Source organism: Argiope bruennichi, chromosome X1 (genome assembly GCF_947563725.1).
Source record: "Argiope bruennichi chromosome X1, qqArgBrue1.1, whole genome shotgun sequence".
NCBI lineage: Eukaryota > Metazoa > Arthropoda > Arachnida > Araneae > Araneidae > Argiope > Argiope bruennichi.
This window is the reverse complement of record NC_079162.1, coordinates 1,440,141-1,462,681: the sequence shown is the minus strand read 5'-3', so window position 1 is coordinate 1,462,681 and position 22,541 is coordinate 1,440,141. Positions and strand designations below refer to the sequence as shown.

At 31.9% G+C, this 22,541-nt stretch overlaps 1 protein-coding gene across 3 annotated transcripts in view; it reads left to right on the top strand.

Annotated features, from left to right (window-relative positions):
• LOC129958768 (uncharacterized) overlaps positions 1-22,541 on the top strand; it is a 56,188-nt gene that overhangs the window by 19,714 nt on the left and 13,933 nt on the right. The window contains exons 6-13 of one of the 3 annotated variants that reach the window (XR_008783302.1): positions 371-392; positions 2,019-2,060; positions 4,372-4,413; positions 4,517-4,542; positions 5,554-5,599; positions 10,535-10,557; positions 15,162-15,414; positions 17,239-17,319. Coding sequence is in view for 2 of the 3 variants with exons in the window: in XM_056071440.1 (XP_055927415.1) it covers positions 371-392; positions 2,019-2,060; positions 4,372-4,413; positions 4,517-4,542; positions 5,554-5,599; positions 10,535-10,608 (252 nt within the window). In the remaining variant the exon portion in view is untranslated. Of the gene's footprint in view, positions 1-370; positions 393-2,018; positions 2,061-4,371; positions 4,414-4,516; positions 4,543-5,553; positions 5,600-10,534; positions 10,620-15,161; positions 15,888-17,238; positions 17,320-22,541 lie in introns of those variants that run through there. The other 2 variants (XM_056071441.1, XM_056071440.1) reach the window with 2 other exon arrangements.

Here is a 22,541-nt window from a genome sequence, read left to right as displayed (position 1 = left end):
GGGGACTTTTATAAAAAAATTTTTAGCACATAAACAAGTTTAAATAAATAGCCTTTTCTTTGATTGCAAAATATGAGCCCTTTGTGTATCAATTGTAAAGGGAAATAATTTTTGCAGAATGTTTATAAAAATAGTTGCAATCCTATAAATGCAATTTGCAATTCTTGATTGCAATTAGGTTTTTATTTGAAGCAATTCTTTTTTTTTTGTGCAGCTTTCAAAATGATCTATAAAATATTTTTTCATTATTAAACAGATGAATAATCTATTTAAATTTTTAGCTCGGAATATAATTCATATAAGAGTTTAATTTTATAATTCATATGTTTTATTTTTGAGTATCTGATAATTTTTTTCTTTTTTGTTGCAGCCTCCCGTGTTGGGACAGCTAGGTAAGATCCCCATCTTGCTTTGTTAGGTTTTTCAGCCCTTTTCGGAACACACGCAGAGTTGAATCGAATATAAATTTGACAAGTTATCCTGTTATCAATTTTGCTAATTTAAAAAAAAATTGCTTTTAATATCTCCATATTTATTTTCCGCACCCATAAATAATTAAATTATATTTTGGACACATATTGAAATAAGGGTAAGAAATGTTTTCATCGGTTTTTCCATAAATTTTTCAGTTTCCTTCCTTTTTTAGCCCATTTTTTTCCATATATAAAACCTATTTGCAAATAATGCGATAAATAAACGTCTATTTGTCTATTATAACATATCTTTCTAAATGGGCTGCAGTATGGTATTTGTGTGTGCCCTACTGCTGTCCACTTCTATATCAACGCTTAATTTATATATCGCTCTCTATCAACTAGTTTCAACGGTAAAATATTACAAATTTTTAAAGACATTTAATGAAACGATAAAAATTTTTGCATTTAGTAGAATTTCATCCAAAAAAGAAATCTGAAATAATTATTGCACAAAATATATTTATATATTATCATAAAGATAAGAGTTCTTTTTTTAAAAAATAACTTAATTACCTAAAATTTTTTTTTAATTTTGAAAAGTTTATAAAAATTAATGCTAAGCGCAATTTCCAGTAATATTTTCTATCGAACTCAAACCAGTTTTGTTTCGTTAAAACCCGCATTCGCGTGTTTTTTCCACTTATAAAATTAAGAATAAATCTCTTTTTTTCTTTGAACATTTTTAAAAAAAACTTCCTCCTTTATTTAGAGGAATGCACATTTTTTATTCTGTATGCATAACAGTCAATGACATTAATTAAATAATTCTTCATGTGGAGTTCCTTTGATTTTTTTTTTTTTTTCCAAAATTATTGAAGTCTTTGGTCACTAAGAATTTTGGAAAGGAAAAAAAAAAAAAAGAGAATGATACTTTGGGAAATAGAAATGGGACTCAATAGTAATAAACAGCCATAAGAAGGCATTCTTGTTATCGCTCTAGAAATGATAGAGAGCGGGAAAAAAGGAATATCTTAGCTTGTTACAGAGAGAGAGAGAGAGAAATGAAAATCAACATAAGACGCAATAAAAAAAAAATCTGTTTTAGAAATAACAGTGTTATTTACGAATGCAAAATATTTGTAATCGAACCTACATATTTCGGCTAGTTATGCCGAAAAGAGTTTTCATACGTGAAAGTATTTAATTCAATAAATATCAATATTTTACAAATGTATATTTTTTTTCATGGCCAGGAAGTTAAATTAAATGAAAATGATACTTCTGCACAGTCACAAGGTAAATGTGGCTTTTAATAAAAAAATGACCAACATGATTCATTTAGCATTTGTTACTTTGATCAAAATACCTGTTCAGAATTCCTAATTACATTCCAAATCACCTATAGTAGTTGTAAATTTTGAGATGCTATATATTATTTTAACGAAAAGAAACCCTACGCATTTTTTATACATTAAATATATCTGTTATGGCAAATGTAATAAAGCGGCGATTATTGTTACTCTGCATAATCGCATTTGCTGTAGCGTAATCTATATTTTTCTGTTATTTTCAGTGTGAGTAATAATTCTTTTCTTGATCTAGGACCGTCCGCCAGCGCGGTCTTTCAGGGGCCCTGGGTATCAGGTAAGTTTGATTATCCAATATATTTTTCTTGCAAATAATTAATTTCCAAAGATTATTTTCCCCTTTCAAGATTTGTTAAGTGACTCTACTATTGAGTTCCTCAAAGCAAGATGCAAAAGAATTGCGCAGGTTTTAAATGTTTTTTAAACGTAATTCTTCTATAACACAAAACTCTCTCATTTTACCGTTTCCCTGTAGTAAAATTCGCTCAAATTTGCACAGTCAAAACTGGAACTCCTTTAAAAGCAGAAGGTATAAGGCACCATAGAATTGAGATATAAATGGAGGGAGCTAATTTCTAGTTTCTAGAAATAATCGTACCCAACATGAGTCGTATGACTGGGGAGAATTTTAAAGAAAGAATACCTTTCTTGGCTCCATATCGCAAATCTTGGCATACTCAAAAACTGTTGCGCACCATTTTGCTTCCCGATATTGGGTCCGCTCATTTCCTGAATTTTTTTCTTCTTGTTTTTAGATTATCATTCTTTGAAGACTAAGCATACTGGCTTCGTACATAATGGTTTCTTTTTCTTAACATCAGTAACTGAATGTGTTGATTTTAAATCGTGTTTAGTTTTTTACTTTGTTTTTTGCATTAATTAAAAATGGTTATACTTCTTTAAGTAACATTTTAATTATTTATCTAAAAACTCTTAATTTTCCAGTACATGTTCAAATACTTTGATAAGAAAAAAGAATGTATTATGATATAAAGTTATATTAATAAGAAAAATTGTATGAATCTACAAAAATGTACAAAAACTACCAATCTGTATGCCAATTATATATATATAATCTGTAATTAAGTAGTGAGATTGCAAGTTTTTTCTTTAGAGGAGCATCGTAAAGGAAAACTGTCCTGTATGGTAAACATTGTTTTGCAAAAGTAAGATACTGATTGTAACGTAACAGGATAATTGCAAAGTAAATTAAGGTTAAATGACAGTTCTTTAGCATAAATAACTCAAACTGCTGTTTGGTCACATTTTTAATATTTCTATAACTTAAAATCAGTTTTTAAAAATTTTGTTTTTGGTTTTAATTCTGCCAGTAACTTTGCTTCTAAAAATTGCAGAAACAAAAGTTAAACCGTTTTGGAATCTTAAATGTATTGGCTTTAATACAAATTAATACAAATATTCGAAATTTTTACGAAAACGTTATTTTTTAGGTTATGAGCACATTGTAAATCATTAATAAATGTTTATGGATGAAACTTTTGTCTGAATGTCAAGATAACATCTTTTTGCCTTTAACATTTACTGATTTTTACATTATATGTTAGTTTCTTTTTAGATTTAAATTAAAATATATAAAAACGTGCAATTATTACTTGAACATTTATAAAATTTTAACATTTTCAATAAAACATACGTTTTAGTTTCACTATTTCATTAACAATGATTATTTAATGTTATTCACGGCATAAAAAAATTGGATATTTATAGTAAAACAGAACTACATATTAGAAATAATAAGGAAATTTATTTGTATTAAAATAATTACACAATTATTAATCAGTCAATATGGTTTATATGTACATACGTATTAGTGGAAAAAATAATCACCCCAAGCTTGCAGCTATGCTCATGCAACAGATTTGAGATTAAAATAAAGCATCAAAATATAATGCAGTTATATCAGTTTAAATGAAGCTTAGTAACAAGTTAATTAAATTAAATACAAATAATATACAAATAGAGGTATGAAATATCATTCAGTTATAACATCAAAATCACCGAGTGATCCAAGTTGCAAATTTTAAATTGATTTAAAATCAAACGGATATAAATAGTATATGTCTATTGTGCATAACTGTGAAATGATACAGGACTATCCTATGAAGCTCTTTCTTTTCATACAGTTGCACAGCAAAAATGAACCATGGATTAAATAAGCTTTCAAACTTAACAATTAACAATTTTTTTTTTTATCGAGCGTATAAGTAATTGTTTGATAAGATTCTTTTTCTTTAGCAGTAAATGTCTGATCCTATTATTTTATTAATGTATAAACGCCATTACTATCTTTGAAAATACCAGTTAGTGTATCAAAAAACTTCCTTTTCAATTCTGAAAAACCAAATATTTTTACGAATAATTTGTATAAATATTATAAATGGACGTGAACGATCAGAATAAATTTTCAGAAAACGTTTTTTAGTGTCCCTTTACAATTTGAATCGGATTCTTTATTGATGCTACTTTATTTTCTAATAAGATAACTACTTTCTTAAGGGAGAATTCTCCTGTGAAAATTCTTTTTTTGTTGTAGTTGTTGCATATTCTCAAAGATTTTGTTATTTTAGATGCCCCAGCCACAGAGTCACCTCCTGTAGTGGGAGCCACAAGTAAGCATATTCATTTGTTTGTCAATTCATTTATTTTATTGTCAATTCATTTTTGTTCTCAAATTTAGCGAGTACGATTTTTAAAAATTGTCCTCTTTTGCAGGAACACTACAGGAGATTCTGGACCAGGTAACTATGCTTTATTTTCTTCCGTATATTTTTGTTTCAGCCATTTATAAAATGAAAAGGCAGTTTGCAAAATATCTTATACATACAGTATTTTTTAAATTCGAGCTTGTTCAGCTTCTAAGATCGGTACTGCTAATGGAAAACAATCAAAATAATTAAAAAGAAATCTGAAACGTTGCTTGCTTTGTCTTGTTACATAGAAAAAGGATAAACTGCTTTTATACATGGAATTTAATAACAGAGTTCAAAGGATGACGCATAAAACACAATGAACTAACTCATAATAAGCAAAAGGGAGAAATCCCTTTGAGAAAGGGAATGCATCATGGAGAAGCATTCCTTTAATTCTTTTATTCGAAATTCATGGGTGCAGTGAACATTCGGAGCAAAGTTTCTTAATTTTTGAGCCACTGCCATGAATCTTGGATTTAAAAAAAAAATATCGTGCTGCTACTGCAAAAAAAAAAAAAAAAAAAAAAAAAGGCAAATGTTTAGTATTTTATATAGGAAATGAATAAATATGTTTCAATTAATCCATGAACATTACATTTTGATATTTTATAAATATTTATTTCCTTAATTCCTTTTAGTTCTTGAAAAGTATGTAAAATATTGCACAAACTAAAATTGCAATTTTTCATTTTTTAATCGATATAAAAAGTAATGAATGATTTGTGTGCAAAATTTTATAATAATTGAAACTTGATGCACAGGGGTCGTTTCAAAGTATGGATGTCGTCATAAAATTTATTTTTAAAAAGAAATCATTGAATATAACGTAATTGGATGTAATCTAGAAAGTGCCACATAAAGTTAGTTTCCCATGGACTTCAATATACTAAAACCTTCCCCAATAAATGCCCTACAAAATGGTACAAATATCTCCAATATCAGTTAACTGTTTTTCGAGTTCAAACATACAGACGCTTTCAGGAGAGTTCATCGTATACTATGTATAGATTTGTGTTCATGTGTTAATTTCAATCAACTAAATCTTTATTTTTTTTTCAGCTGCCAGATCCCATTTCTGCTGTTCCAGAGCAACGGCCACCTCTGCGTAAGTGTCCTTGTTTTTAGCGATACAAAGTTTCAACTAGATGTCCTTTATTTCAGAAATGGTTTAATTTTTTATTGCAAAGTAGTTAAAACTGCAAAAACGTCTTGTAACGTTCGCCAGTTGCTTAAAAGGAAGCAAAATAGTGGGAATATTTCTTGTCGACTTCGTCGCATGCTTTGCATTCCATTTCGAGACGGAAATAAAATATGTATTTCCTATCCCCATCTTTTCGCTCATCTTGTGGGAACTCCGATAGATAGGATTTGGGTGTCAAGGCCACGTATCAAGATCCATTTATGTACATTTTTATTAAAAGCTTTACGTGCGCAACAGTGTAGACAGTTGACTCTTTGGCATTACATTTCAAAAACTAACACTGATTCATAAATTTGGGTTTTTTTTTGTTAAACCATATGCCAAGTTTGAAACTTATCTTTTATAGGAATATTTAATTATCAAGTCGTTGGGCAGGCAGACAACTTTCCAGCGATATAATAAATGAAACGAACAAAAATTTTTAAGCAAAAAATTTATTAAAATATAATTTTGGTATAACGAGTTATCGTGATACCAAACACACTCAAGACCAGTTTTTTCCAAACAAAATTGTATGTCTCCACAATAATAAGGCGTGCTTTGATTTTCTGCTTCGTTTCTAACCTGTTTTTTGGGATTTGCAAGATTTTATGTGACGTCTTGTTTATAGAATGACCTGCAGAAAAACTGCAATATAAATAAATTTGATTTTATCTTTTAAACATATTTATTTTAATGCGGTTAAAAGTTTTCCTATCTTCTACTTCTTAGTCTTAAGGTAATTATCATAGTTCTCGTAAATGCACAAGCGTGTAAAATTTCAGATCGCTAGATCTACACAAATAAGTGGAAAATCTATTATAAAATTCTATCTCTGCAAATATATGAAATAGCAAGTGTCTTTAATTAAGTGACAAGATTTTGTTATTGACTACAAACGAAGTTTTTTTTTAAAGAAAATAATAAACTGTTGTGCATTACATGAAAGAGACGGTAATTTATTTGATCGAATAAAAAAATCAATTTAGCAGCCAGACGGTATTATTTTAGGAATTACACATTTAAGATCCATTATTCAATTAGATCTCGCCACTTTTTTTAATCCATAGGTCACTCGAGTTCATATTCATTGAATTATACAAACTCTAAAGGGAATATAAATAAACACTTAACCCCCCCCCAGGATACACCTTTGATAGCAACTGCCATCGAACTCGTTGCTCTCGAATAAAATTTATATTAAAAAATACAGTCACTTTGATAGTTAACAAGAAAAAAAAAAAGACATTTGAGAAGCAAAGTGTCTTTGACGATTTCGCTTAAAAGGTGAGTTTCCACTGAGAAATTTATCTTCGCGTGCAAAAGCAACTGTGAAGCATTAGGTCTTTTAATGAAGTATCGTAATTTCACTTGATCGAAAACTTTTTCGATTATTAATTTTCATCCGAAATATTTATAAACGTTCTTTTTTATAGTTGAATTGTTTTATCAAAGCGATAATTCAGCAGTAGTTGCTTTACTGAAATATCTGAATCGGAATAGGATGCGAAAAATGTCCATTGAAAATCATTCTTTAATGGAGTTGAAATTTGAAAAGAAAAAAAGTTCGTTTAATGTTTATTTTGGAGAAGGGGGGGGGGACCTTTTCCCGCAGAAACCATATCGAAGTTCGCTTATTTCGATGTTCCAAAAGCAAGAGCACAATTTCTGAAGTACAGGCTAGCACGAAGTCCATCGTGTTTCAAAAGGATTGGATAGCCTTTTCTACTGCTATGTTGCGCGGCAAGGTACATCCATACGATTTCAAGTCTCGACATCAGTTCATACTTCAGTTTCTTTTTGTCTTTGAGGTTGTTTCAGAATGACCTTGAAATATCATCTGGATTGAAGAAGCCTGCTTTCATTTGGAGGGTTCGATGACTGTTGGCAACTGCCGAATTTGAGAATCTTCATGTTCAATCTTGTAGATTTCATTGCAATCCTCAAATGCAACGGAGTCGTGTGGTAACTGGGAAATCTTGGGTATGTCGATTATAAGCGACCTTCGTTGTGACATTCTGGAACTAGGAATGGAGAAAAAAGTGCGCAAAGATTTTTTGAGCCGGATGATAGTAGGATTTAGGATGTTCTTTTGTAATTTTTGAAGGCGTGTCATCAGCCACCAGTTTTGCGATCTGTGGCCTCCCTGATCTCTAGATTGCAATCCATGCGGCTTTTGACTATGGGAGCATTTGAAACATCTTTATCTAATCGTTAAAATGACATTTCACGACTTGTTCTTAGCATTTCTATAGAGCAGACTTGCCAACCCTGGTGTTGTTAGGGCAGTGGAAGTGACACCTCTATCCCCAGAGCTCATTGCTGGTGGAACACTATTTTACGATCTCTATTAGTAGATGAAAATGCTGCCTGCCGTCTTGAAACATTTTCTATAGTAAAGAACTTCAGAATTGATCGTAAATGCTAAATGTGCAATTTTAAAGCGTCCTCTGGTGACGACATTTTGAACTAAATTATTATTAGATCAATAAAATTCCCATCCTTTCATTGGTCCTATTAAATTTCGTAACTTCCTGAACAATAGTTGTAGTATGCTTTGTAATAGGACCGTTTAACTATGAACATCCTGTATATCAAATAAAATATGTACAAAAAAAAAAGTAAATTTGGCCGAAATTTCATTTGAATTATTTAAAAATATTTTAGGAAATGATAGAATAAAAGCACATTGCAAACAGTGTAAAGTAAACCTAGTCTTAATCGAACAGTATATCTCTCGAATTGAGTATGAATTTCAATGTTGATGAGGATTATTTTCGATTCTCATTTACATCTTGTTAATACAACTGTTGTTGAGCACACTTCTTTCATTGGCATTCTTTTAATTATAAAATTTGAATAGAGATTTTAAAATTTATTGAAGTTAACGTTGTAATATATTATGAGATAATAAAGGACTAGGAGATCTCCGCTATTAGCAGAAGATATTGTACGATATCTTTACAATGTTATCCAACATTTTGAATACTCGCCAGTATCGCATAGATATCATAATAACGTCGTTGGGCATTTTCTACTAATAGGGTTGACTTGCTCGCTTGCAAGTCATTTAAGAAATGATAGAAAGTCAAATTTTAGAGAATTTTCTACTTTTTGGTTGCGCCAAGTGGAATTATAGGCAGCTGCTGTCTCACTCGAAAATCAATAAAGAAAAAGAACTGCAGAGACTATGTCATCTTAATTCTACACCTTAAGAAAATAAATAGGAATCAATGGTTCATCTATCCTAAACATTGATTACCCTCAAACAGAACTAATCATATTTATTAAAGTTTGTTCGGTAAATTTTTGTGCCACCTGAAATACTTATTGTTTAATCTAACCTAAATGACAATAATTAACTGTTTTTATGAAATCAAAAATTTATTGAAGTTTTACTCCGGGGACTTGGAAAAATATTAGATTTAGTAATAGGCCAAGACGAATTAAGAAGTTTCAAAACTTCTTCTCTAAATCTTTCTTTCTTTAAACACAGAGGTTTCTTCAGGAATATAATAACATTATTGAACGTTTATCTGTAATATAAAATGCCATTCAGCAAGAATCTCTTTATTTTGATAGTTCTGTTCTAATAACGCAGGATGGTTGAAGATGTCCATTCCTGTAGATTTTTTTTATTTTAAGCTTTACAGGAAATACAAAGGGGAACATACTGCAAAAGCTTATTTGTGGCCCAATTTCGATATTATTTCAGCACTTAGTATCTTATTACACAAAGTTACGCATTCGAATACCATTGTTATTTTATATTCTAATTTTAATATTCAAATGCATGATTTTCTCGTTAAAGTCTCGAGTCAGTTCCTCTGAATTTCTGAATGATTCCAATAATTCTTGTGAAAGAAAACGGTGTTAATGCGCATTTCATGCGTTGTCTTCCAAGCAATAGTGTGCACACAAATTTCTTATCAAATGAATGATACTTTACAATTTCGAAATGGAGTTTTCCTTGTTTTTAGAGTGAACACTGGTTCCTAATGTCGCTTCGAGATGGCTCTGGAATTACCGGGCAGCCACTTTAACCAGCCTACACTACAATCATGTTAAGTGCTACTGCTACACTTACATAGAGAGTAGAGAATATATGCATCTTATCGATGAATATATATATATATATATATTATAAATGAAAAGTATGAAATAAATTCAATACACCTTTTTCGTTTTACAAATCCCATAGGTAAGACGGAATATTTGTAATCAATGATAAGTAAAATTTTTTCAAGTCTAAGAACAAGGCGTTGGTTTGTGCAGAAGTTTTACCTAGAAAAATGACTCGTTCATTATACGTATTCGAAAAATTGTACTCGTTTATTTTTAATGAACTCTCCTTTTTCTGATTATAACAATAGAATTTTGGAATCTCTATTTTTTTTAGCCTCCTGATGAGTTGGGGTTTACAAATCTGATATTTATAATCTGTAATAATTTTGTATTTTTCATGGCAGTATTCTATCTAAAATTTACAGAATTTACCAATTAATTTAGCAAATTAAAATTTCATGTAATGCATCAGCCACTTGATAATGAAGATTCCGAAATATTTATAACATTTAATTACAAAGTAAAAAATTAAAAGCAGAAAATAAGAGTAATTTCATTAGTGTACTTGGTACTTTTTAGTACACTGATGAAAGCATGTTGTAAAACATAATTATAATTTTAATTTTGTTATCGGAATTTAATATTCACTGAAATCCTTTAATGGAAATACATTCATTTACTGACTTTTAGAAATTGTTTTCCTATATTTATATAATTCCAGTATATTAGTGTCATTCTTTAATTTTCAAAAGCTTTTTAAAAAAAAATACTTATAAATGTTTGTTTATTTTCCAGGGGGTGACTCGGATTTGTTGCAGGTATGTATAAATGTTGCAATAAAACTTTTTACACTAAAATTTGCTTACTAAAATTTTTTCATTCCGTCAATAAAGTAAATGAATTCTTTGTGTAATTAGAGCGGATGATTATCACATAATAAAATGTAGCTTTTTCTGTTGATCTGGAGAAACAGTATTTAAAAATATGGTTATGGTTCGTGCACATCTTATTAAAATTCATACTTGCTAAATTTTTCTCAAACGGCAGACTTTTAAATATTATTTTAGACAAATAATAATACAGATTTGACGATTATTTTTTATTTTCCCGAATAATTCAAGAAGGGAGAAAACGAGAAATTAATTCCACAAATCGATTCAATTTCATTAGTATTCGAAAGAAAGAAGAGCCCTGTATTCATAAAATGAAAATTGAATAAACGAAAAATAAACAGAACTGTAAGAAAAACGATTAAGGTAAAGATATGAAAAAAAAAAAAAAAATTGAAATCTATAAATGGGAACCTGAAGAGGAATCAAACGTTTACGAGTATGTTAAGGAATTACTCTTACGACGATTTAAGTTGAGTGCAGAAACCTTTCGATTGCGGTTTGTGCAACATCAAAAGAGAATGGAAAGTTCATGGAGGGATCTGGCCTTTGAGTTGAGAAGCTTCTTGGAGGAGTGGTTGGATGGTGTTAACGTAAAGGATTTCGAATCATTGAAAGATTTTATGGTTGTAGATCAAATTAAAAGAAGAGTTGGAAATGAAGTTCGGGAACATTTTGTCGACACATGGACAAAAATCTCGTCTTCATCTAAGCTAGCCGATCTCCTTGATGATTACGACGGCGTAAGAAGAAGCTCAAAAACTGGACATATTCCTGGTAATGATAGGAAACGAACAAATGGGAATTTTGAAAAGAAAAATCCAGTTGTCCATGACAAAAATGCAATGAACACTGATTATAAGAGACCGAATAGTCCTCGGAATTGGAAGCAAGAACGTTCCGATCGGCGTCAATGTTTCGAGTGCGGATCATCGCAACATTTAAGAGCCCAGTGCCCAAAGCTAGCTAAGATGAAGAATTTCTCAAGGATTAACCGCGTGACAAGACGTTTGGTAGAAACGACAAGCGAGAAAAGTGGATCGCAGAGATTTCCAGAGAATGTTGCTGAAAATCAGACTGATGAAGGTACGATTCTCACAACACAGTTAAAGGCACCAGAAAAAGAAATAACACGAATCAGCCCTCTACAGAAAATACCAGTGAAAATTGAAGACAATACATTTGAAGGTATCGTGGATACAGGTGCTGAAATCACCGTCATCAGACAGGATATAATTGATTCTTGCTCTAAACAAGGAGAGGGCAGCATAAAAATTATATCAGCCTTTGGGGAAGAGGAACTTGCCCCATTAGTTACTATCAATGTAAAAATTAATGATGGGAAGCATGGCAATGTTCCTGTTACTTGTGCAGCATCGAAGAAACTAATAAGCGACATGCTGATCTCCTCGACTACATACGAAGCATTATGTAAGAAAATAGAGGCACATACCTTATTACCCGTGATAAATAATGTAGATTCGGAGCAACCTGTCCATGAAGAGCCAAATCAAGAAGATAATGAAGAAAGTCCATTGGAGGAGAAAATTTGTTTCTCGAAGTTACAAAAAGATGACTCTCTGAAGACGGCATGGGCATTTGGCAATTCCCAACAGAATGGTTATTCAGTTGAAGATGGCATCTTATTGCACTCTGAATGGGTATGTGGAGAAAAGGTGAAACAGGTAGTGTTGCCAGAATGTAAACGGAAGTGTGTGCTTAAGGCAGCGCACGAGTTACCATTGGCAGGTCATCTGGGAGAGAGAAAGACGAAGGAAAGAATAAAGTACTCATTCTACTGGCCAGGAATAAAGAAAGATGTCAAAGAATTTTGTCAGTCTTGCAAACAGTGCCAAGTTAGGAGGGCAATTACATACAGAGATAGGATCCCAATACAGCCTATCATCAGACCAGAAAATCTTTTTGAAGTTTGGAGCATTGATTGTATAGGTCCACTGGAGCCTCCGTCCAGGAGAGGACACAAATTCATCATCTGCGCTATTGACCTGTGTACACGTTGGGCAGAAGCTATCCCAGTAAGAAATATTACCGCGAAAACTACGTGTGACGTGCTCATGAAAATTTTTACAGCTACAGGATTTCCTGAAGTCGTTTGCACTGACCAAGGTACTAACTTTACATCGACTTTAACTAAAGAATTCCTGAAAGTGATTGACACCGCACCAAGATTTGCTACTCCCGGGCATCCGGAAAGTATGGGTGCAGTTGAGCGATGGAATAAAACCTTAAAAGAAATGCTCAGCAAGAATATCCAGGAAAATGGAAAAGATTGGGACATACATCTGCCATATCTGTTATTCGCGTATAGGGAAGTACCACACAGTACAACAGGACTGTCACCATTTCAAATGGTCTATGGAAGGTTACCCAGAGGGCCCTTGTCTCTGATGAAAGATTTCTGGACCGGAAAAAGAAGAATCCCCGTAGGTGTTTCCAGATCCATTGAGAGTTATTTAGAAAATTTGCAGGAAAATTTAGGAAAGGCTCATGGCATTGCCATGGAGAATGCCGAAAAAAACCAGGCAGAATATGCAAGAAGATATAACTTGCGAGCTCGTGAGAAGACCTTTCAAGTAGGAGAAAAGGTTCTGATTTTGGATTCAGCTTCTTCTCATAAGCTGTTAAAGAAATGGATCGGGCCAGTGAGTATTGTTGCTTTTACAAGACCCCATTCAGTACTCGTCAAGATGGAAGATGGTACGAATAAAGAGATTCATGTCAATAAAATTCGACCATACATAGCACGACTTGAGCAAGTCGGAGTGATATATGACCAAGACAATGAATTTGGAGAAATATTTCCTGCCCCAACCAATTGCAATCAGAGAAGCAAAATCAGTCGTGATATATGAACGCAAATTCATAATCAAGAAGAGGAGTTATCATTACAACAAAAAGCTGAGCTGATTGATATCTTATCTAAGTACACAGACAGTTTCAGTAAGTTTCCAGGGAAAGCTAAGGTGCCAGGACATAATATTAAGGTAACTGATGACTGTGTCCCTAAGCGATTGGCTCCATATCGTGTCCCAATTGTTTTGCAAGGGGAAGTCGAACGCCAAGTTCAAGAACTTTTAGAAGCAGGACTCATGGAACATAGCGAGAGTGAGTGGGCACATCCCGTAGTGTGCGTTGCTAAGAAAAACGGTAGTATCAGACTGTGCGTAGACTACCGTCAACTGAATAAATATACGATTGCAGACGCCTATCCAATGAAACTGGTTACTGAATTATTGTATGAAATTGGAAAAGCTAATTTTATATCCATATTAGATCTCACCAAAGGATATTGGCAAATTCCCATGAAGCCTGAAGCGAAGCATTATACCGCTTTTATCACTCATTCTGGGTTGTACCAATGGAATGTGATGCCCTTCGGTATGAAAAATGCAGGAAGCACATTCCAAAGAAGCATGGATAAGATCCTCTCAAAGCATCGAGAGTATTATCGTGCATATATTGATGATGTCGCCATTTTCTCCAAAAGCTGGGAAGAACATAAAAAGCACATTATGGAAGTATTTCGTACGTTTCAAGAGTCCAACCTTACCTTAAATCTAGAGAAGTGTGAGTTTGGCAAAAAGGAAGTGAAGTTTCTTGGCCATATCGTCGGATCAGGAAGGCACTCCCCAGATCCCGAGAAAATTGAAGCCATAAAGAAGTTATTGAGACCTACAAATAAGAAAGAAGTCCGTAGTTTGCTAGGACTTGCAAATTATTACAGGGACTATTTCCCAAACTTTTCTTCATTAGTATTACCACTAACAAATCTCACCAAGAAAAATGTACCCAACAAAATTCCATGGGCCAAAGAACAAGAGCAAGCATTCCAAATCTTAAAAGAAGAATTAATCAAGATGCCTTCATTATACACCCCACAACTGGATAAACCATTCCAGTTATACACGGATACCTCAGCAACAGCCGTTGGAGCCTGCTTAGCTCAGATAGGGGATGATGGGAAGGAAAAACCCATTGCATTTTTCAGCAAGAAATTGACTGCAACTCAAACACGGTGGGCTACTATCGAGAGAGAAGCCTACGCCGTACTGGAGGCCTTGAAGAAATACGACACATGGATATTTGGTGCTCGTGTTCAAGTTATCTCCGACCACAACCCTTTGACGTATCTCACTCAACAAACGCCTCACAGCGCAAAACTTACACGATGGTCGTTAGCCTTACAGAGATACGATGTGACAATATCATATCGGAAGGGGAGTAAACATTGCAATGCAGACTCTCTATCTAGATTGCCATTGCAGCAGTAAGAAAGAAAAGCTTTCCAGAAATGTACGAAAACATTTGTGCATCTGCTTTGTTACTTTTATCACCAATTTTGTGCATATTTGATATTTTTTTTTATACATATTTGTTTGTCTTTATATTTTGAATTTGTGTATGTGTTGTTTCTTTTCTTTGGGAATTGCATATCAGTTGCTCTCCCACCCTTTCCTGCTCCTTTCCTAGTTGTAGCGACAAATACTGCTTGGAACTATGTTTCATTTCAGGATCAACCTTTTACCATGAGAGATGATCAGTGATAAGCAACCCGTCCAGTTCTCAAGACGCAGCATTGTCTCTAAGGTGACAATGTGCTTCTCCAAGGGGGGGCGTGTAAGACCCGCTCCTCCGCTCCCAACGACGAAGCTTGCAAAACCAGTCAGGAGGGGAAAGGTCACGTGGTATCCGAGGGGGTGAAAACCAGGAGAGACGAACAGGAAGTGGACTAGACAAGATAAGGACGAGGGACGACGAGCGAAGGTGGCGTGGTTCGCCATGAACGAGAGGCTTGATTCACTTTTATGTTTTATATTTTAAACCATTACTGTAAATATGTAAATAATATAATAATCTAGAATATGATGGGTTCCTGTATTTATTTCTATTCAATCAACATGATTGAACCGGGCGATTATTAAGATTGAACTGGATTTAAAATAATCACTCAGGCCTAGACGTTAAGTAGGCGCCAGCCGTTGTTGGAACAGCCACAAGAAATACACGTAGGATGTGTAAGGAAATCTTACTGTCATCTTTAAAAATTTATGGGAAATTTAATGATATGCTAATTTACTTTCATATTTGCTATTTTTTTATTAAAAAAGTACTTGAAAATTTTGTCATGGCATTGATATTTACCTTTTTTCTATTTTGGTTGAAAACTATTTTAAATATATTTCGTAGATAACGTATCTCATTTTAGTTTATGCAGTTTTAATCTTTAAAATTATCATTTTTAAACTACTTTTAAATTAATTTTGATGAAGAAATGTTATTTCATATTAAATATTTACATTTTTTCTGATATCAGGATTGTTAAGGACAATGACCAATGTAACTGTGATCGGACTGTTATGGCACTTCTCCATATTACGTTCTTGCAGCCAAATAACGAATCAAGTGCCCATAACTTAAATTCGAAAAAGAGTTGCTGAGAAAATTTTTCATCAACTTCTCGAGGAAAGAAAAATCATAGGATCATTTATCTCTAAAAATGGATCGCTTCCTGTCTCTTTGGTCTTGAACGCCCAATGTCTCGCACTCTGTAATAAAGGAAAGAAACTGCACTACATCTTCCATATTCATTTTCATCTTTATTATCATTATAAAAGAAATTTATTTTCTTAGTAGCTATCGTTGAAATTCTTTTTCTAATTTATAATGGGTTCTTTTACCGATTTTTACCTGCCTCAATATGGTAACAATCGAATTAAGCACTGGGCCACTGACTTTTTTAAAATTCACAATTCATAGATAATTCTTTTTCCATTTTGCAAAGAAAATTGTAGCCATTGTTTACAATTTTCTTTATTGTTATTTTAAAAATTCTCGTTTTAAATTTCAATCGTCCCGTCCATTAAACCGTCAGTGACCGCAACGGGAAGTGCGAGACGATGTTTTAATTGCTAACAGCATTTTCTGTCATCTTAAAATTTTCTAATTCATTATAAAAATGGAATTCTCATTTTACTTGAATTATGATCTGAAGAGTTCACTTGATGCAAGTTAAATCCGATTTCGTGGAGCAAATATTCTTCCAATGGCGAATACGAAAGTTTGGAAAGAAAGTTAGGTCACTATATCTGTTCTGCAAAGCTCTCAAACCTTTTTAAATTTGAAACTATTATGATTAAATACTAAACTCGAGGAACATTTGTGTGATCTCTAAAAATAAATAAAATAAAAAATATAAATTGTTTTATGTTTACTGTGAAACCATATACAAAAATGCATTTGATATTAATGAATGATTAAAACTTCTTGAATTCTTCCTGCAACGAGAATCGCTCCTCTGAATTGAAATAATTATTATTAAACTCCTTTGCAGAAGAAATGAAACGGCTCTCATTGAATGAAAAAGGTAATTGCATGAAACTGCGCATGAATGCAAATTTAATTCCTGTGGATTTCTAGCAGTATGAAATATCGAACCATTTCCATACATTTTTACAAGATGTAGTAATTTTTATTTTAAATGTAAATTTGAAATTGATATATTTCCAGAAATTTACGAATTATTTTTAAAACTTTGTAATTTCTTTTAAAATTAATATGTTTCTGATGTTTTATCTTTTGCTATTCTAGAGGATCCAAGCCTTGGAAATCGAGGCTTCATTCTGGAAGCACAAATACCAGGATGCCCAAGGCACAATAGCAACGCTGCAAGTAAGCTGCTTTAAATTGGTAGATGAAAACTTATATTAATACCGCATATTAAAAAATTGACTGTGTAATAGAATCGGTATACCGTCAGTCAAATGACAATTACTTACACTTCAGGGTTCGAAGCATTGAGTACTGTCCAATGTGTAAGCGCCGAACTCATACTCATGTATCTCATGCTGTGCTAATTCTGACAAAAAAAAATACTCATTTTATTCAACTTTTGAAAAATTTAATGGAAAACCAGAAAAATGAGAACTTTTTTTAGATTTCCGTAGAGCAATCCTGAATTATTAAAAAGATAAACTGTCGAAATTTGAAATCGTTTTTTAACGAATGAAAAATTTTCACAGAATTCTAGTTTTTAATAATATTTATAACAGAAAATATAGTTTGCTCACAATTTTTTAACCATTTTATTATAACTGAAATAGAAAACGTTTTAATGATTATTAAGATCAAATGACGAAACAATGTTCAATTAACTTTGTATATGCATTTTTACATTTTATAGAATAAAATTAAATTCGATAAGATTAAAAAGCATATACAACTGTTTTACGAAGTCATGCTGCATTTAAAAGCCATCGGATTTCTGTATAGAATTTTCAAGCACTTATTTCGGTACTCTTCTTAATTTTCGCTTGTTTTGCTTTCATGGCGCTTTTAAATCTCGGTTACTTTCGCTCACTCTTCTTCCAGAGCTTTCGTAACCATTCACTCACCATTTAAAACTTTCAATCGCACCTCTCGGTAATCTAATTTTTGTATTTGTTTAATTAGTTAACATACAATCTATGGTAAAGAAATGCTGCATTTACTTATAGACTTATTTAAAATACGTGATCATTAAAAATACGTGACGTGGCCACTGCGAAATCCCTATTCTTGAACTGTTATTTAGTTTAATTTTAATTGACAATCATTTTACTGTTATTTAATTTCATTTTTAATTCTAGAGAATAAAAAAACATTCTAATAATAACTTAATACTAGGGTTTATACAAAAACCGACTTTTGAAAAACCGGTTTTCAAATTCGATATTTCTAAAAAAACCGGTTTTAGCCGGTATCCGAATTTTTGCCCAAAAAAATTGAATAGGGAAAAATATTTTTCCCTATTTTGGGATAGACAGTTATATTATATCCGTCAATTATTTTATGAACTGCTTTCAAATGATTATGTAGATTGCTCGTAGATGATCCTTTGCAACTCAACATTTTATTACAATGATTTCAGATTGCCTTGTCTATCCCGAACATTTTGAAATTATCCCGAACTTCCAACTAACTTCTCAAACTTTATTTAAAAATGAAATTAAAGTTATTGAATAAATATTTTCGAAGTTTATTTTACAATTTTATTATTTTAACTATTAATATTAAGGCAATTTAAAATAATCTAATCTATACATTTTCTAGGAATTTTGAAAAAAATAAACACTTTTTAATCTAATTCCGATGCTTGCTAAAGACATAATTTATGTTAAAACGTTGCGAAAGAAAATATGGAATATTTTAACGCCCTGTGTTTTATTTAAAATTCCAATTTTATTTTAATTGAATATTTCTTATTGATATGGCTAGTTCAAGTGGTGTAGTAAAAAAGCTTTCAGGAGTGGTACGAAGAAAATTTTAAATGATATCATTAAATATTGTGATCAGGAAGCAGAAAACGGGGAATTATTTATTCCATTCACACGTTCTTCGAAACGAGCCAGTCAAATTGCTGACGTATCTATTGGCACCGACTTCATACCGATAGACAAAACATCCGATGAGAAGTGAGATGAACTTTATCAAACTTTTGTTTCACCTAGAAAAAAAAGTGAAAAGGGATGTTCATGAAAAACATAAACTGACGAATTCGAGGCGCAACTGGGCAGTGCACAAGCACTGGCCAACGCAACTTGCAACGTTGAAAAAATGTTTGCTGGCCGTTACATAGAATGAATAGCAAATCAAATAAGTTCAAAATTAATTTTTACATAATAATACGAATTTTTAAAACCGGTTTTCTTAATTTAAAAACCGGATTTCGAATGTGATAAATTTACTTTAAAAAACCGGTTTTTTAAAACCGGGTTTGAAAACCGTCAAACCCTACTTAATACTGTATAATAATATATTTAAATTCGACTATTTCTATTTTTTTAATTATTTACAAAAAGCATTAAAGAATTTCTTAACTTCAAAAGTTAAAATTAGAAATGATGATGTGAGGACAGAAAAAAATAGATACAGAAGTTTACACGAGCAGTTGATGAAAAGCGAAAGGAAACCGATAAAAAAAAATGATTAACATTATTACTATAAGATATCGCCTTATTTATGACAAATAATAAATTCCTTCATGCTCTTCAAATCTTTCTGGTGTCGGCAACGAAAAGAAACATCTACTAAAATCCTAAATACTCCTCAGTTTTTCTTAAAATCTATTATTTATTGAAAGTGGGATAAAGAAATGACATACTATTTTCAAAAAACATCCTATCATACTCATACATAAAATATAAGATATAAAATTCAATATGAATTAACAATATTCGGAGGATTTAAAAAGTTTTAATTCTATTAAATCATCTCATCTCCCTAGGGGGTAAAAGGTAAAAATGGAGGGTCGAGTATCAGTAAATGCAGCATGACTTTTCACCCACCCTAAGCTTTGAGTTACAAAGTTTTTCACTTCAATCTTTCAAATAAAATAAAATGCATATATAATATACAGGGTTATTAAAAAAGGAATAGACTTAAAATATTTATTTTTAATTAACAATAACTGATAGATAACCTCATGAGTTACATTACTGAATAAAGGGGATTTTGAAGTTTTATTGTATGCATTTAACCTGAATTCAATTTATTACACGGCAAAGTGAAATCGGAAATCCATTTTTTTTTCTCCTGATGAAATATTGCTGGTCCCTGATTATTGAATTCACTGTTGTAACAGTTTAATTTTGCAGATTAGATAAATTTCAAATACACCCCGTATCTGTAGATTCGAAAGCTCGTGTTTTCTCTGCTTTTGTATGTTTTGTGCATTGTATGTTCGAAAGCAGTTCCGATAAGCTTGCCAGTTCCATCTGGCATGCAAGGATGACAAGAATGAAACCATCTCTTTCCACATTCAACCATCTTCTACGAATTTCTTGCATCGGATGTAATTCTGTTTATAAAGATGCGGATATTAGCATAACAATGAAATGCATGCTGCAGTGCAACAGTCGATAAATCCTTTGATTATTAAAGAAAACATTACATTTTATTTATTTATTTTTTATTTTACATAAATATTCGAATTTTTATATATAGTTATGCACTGCATTTCTATTTCTTGTCTTTAATTTAAAATCTCGCATTTATACCCTCTGTTTTTGAATAACACTCTGCGTATTGATTTAATATAAGTGGCGGACAAGAACCAAATTTGGGATTTAACTTCAATTTATTTTTGCATGAGAGGGCCTGGTTTGTACTCGGGCAGAAGCAATGACATACGTTTGTTCACCTCAGGACCTAATCTAAAAATGAGAAATTACATTGGTGCTTTTGCTAGGAGATTTATATGGTTTCCTTTTAACACATGTCAATTCATTATAGGGAATCTTGGATATCTTTCAAAGGAATTCCGTAGGCATTAGGGATTTTTATTTGCTTGAAGTCTGAGAATTAGTTAGCAATTTATTAGAGTACATGTTAGAAATAAAAAGAAAAGTGAGATTTGGATCAAAAAATAAGAGAATTGTAGAATAAAGTAATATGGACAAATTAAAAAAAATTATTAGATTAAGAGATATTATTTGTATTGTGCTTATTTTGTACTTAACAGTACTTATTTTGTAACGGTATTTGTATTGTACTTTTTTGTGCTTAACGGTACTTATTTTATACGGTATTATTTTTGCAAATCGTAATTACCGTGATCGATTTTATGGTGCAAAACATAGGTTAGTAAATTTCAGTGTATATTTTTATACCTTTAAAAATGTGAGTGTGGTATTCTAATTACCACAACATTAGATCAGTATTTGTTATTCTTACCTTCAATGTATCGTGAATGAGTGTAGCAAAGTCTCCTGAAGCAAGTCTAATCTTGTGATAAATTATGCGCTATGCAACCTTTTATTTAAATCATACATTGATGAAATCCTTGCTTTCAAACAATGTCTAAATTTAGAATTAAACAATTTCAATATTTAGAAAATTACAAAATGCATAAATGGGTTTCAGTCTTCAAATTTAAATTTTGACCACACATTTTATTTAGGAGCTATCTGTTGCATCTATTCGATGACAACAAACTTTTTAAATAAAATTATGTAATAAGAAAAATGAAAATTACAATTTCCACCATTGACTTCTTTTCGCCGCAAAACATTCTGCACTTTTCCTGCATAATTTACATAATTTAAAACCGAGAACATGTATATCATTTCATGAATAAAAATAAAATAATTTCAAGATGGAGTTTAGTGCTCGTAAATCCAGGAAAGAACGTAACGAAGGGAGCCCAGCCGTAACCTAAAAAATCGTGTTGCGCTTTTGTGAGGAAATTTCACACCAGTTTGTTTTTAAATCTTTTTGAAGTCATTCTGACAAATTATACGAAAGACCACACTTTAATCTGAAATCAAACGCGAAGGATTCTTCGTTCTTCCTATCGCAAACGAAATGCATTTCTTTTAATCCCTTTCATGGGGGTTATTCTTCCTTTCATGAATAATTCGCAACTGATGTCACTTGTTTGTCAGCCATTTCAAGATATTTGACGTGTTCAGCACCTCGCACAGTCTTTTTATAGAATTCGTTCAAACCTTATCAAATTGGTTTTATTATATCTCGTTTGATAAGCTCGTACGTCATACTATTCTTATACAGGAAAAGTTTCACGATTGGAATTTCGAATGCATATTTTCTTCAAGTTGAAATTTCATCAGATACAGAATGTATTTAGAATCTGAAAGCTTCTAGTGAAGCGATTGTGACTCCACTTCTGGATTCGAAGTTATAAGCACCGATGTGGTGCCGGTCTCGACTTATTCTGATGAACTCGTGTCTCTGCAAAGAGACATTCATTTCAAATGGGGAGAATATCGTATTCCCAGAATTAGTTGGATCGTTGATAAAATATAGTACAATATCTTAGACACTCATTTTTCCAAAAGAATTGTAAAAGTCTATTGAACCTTGGTAACTTCCAGTGAAAGGAATAATGACTAAAC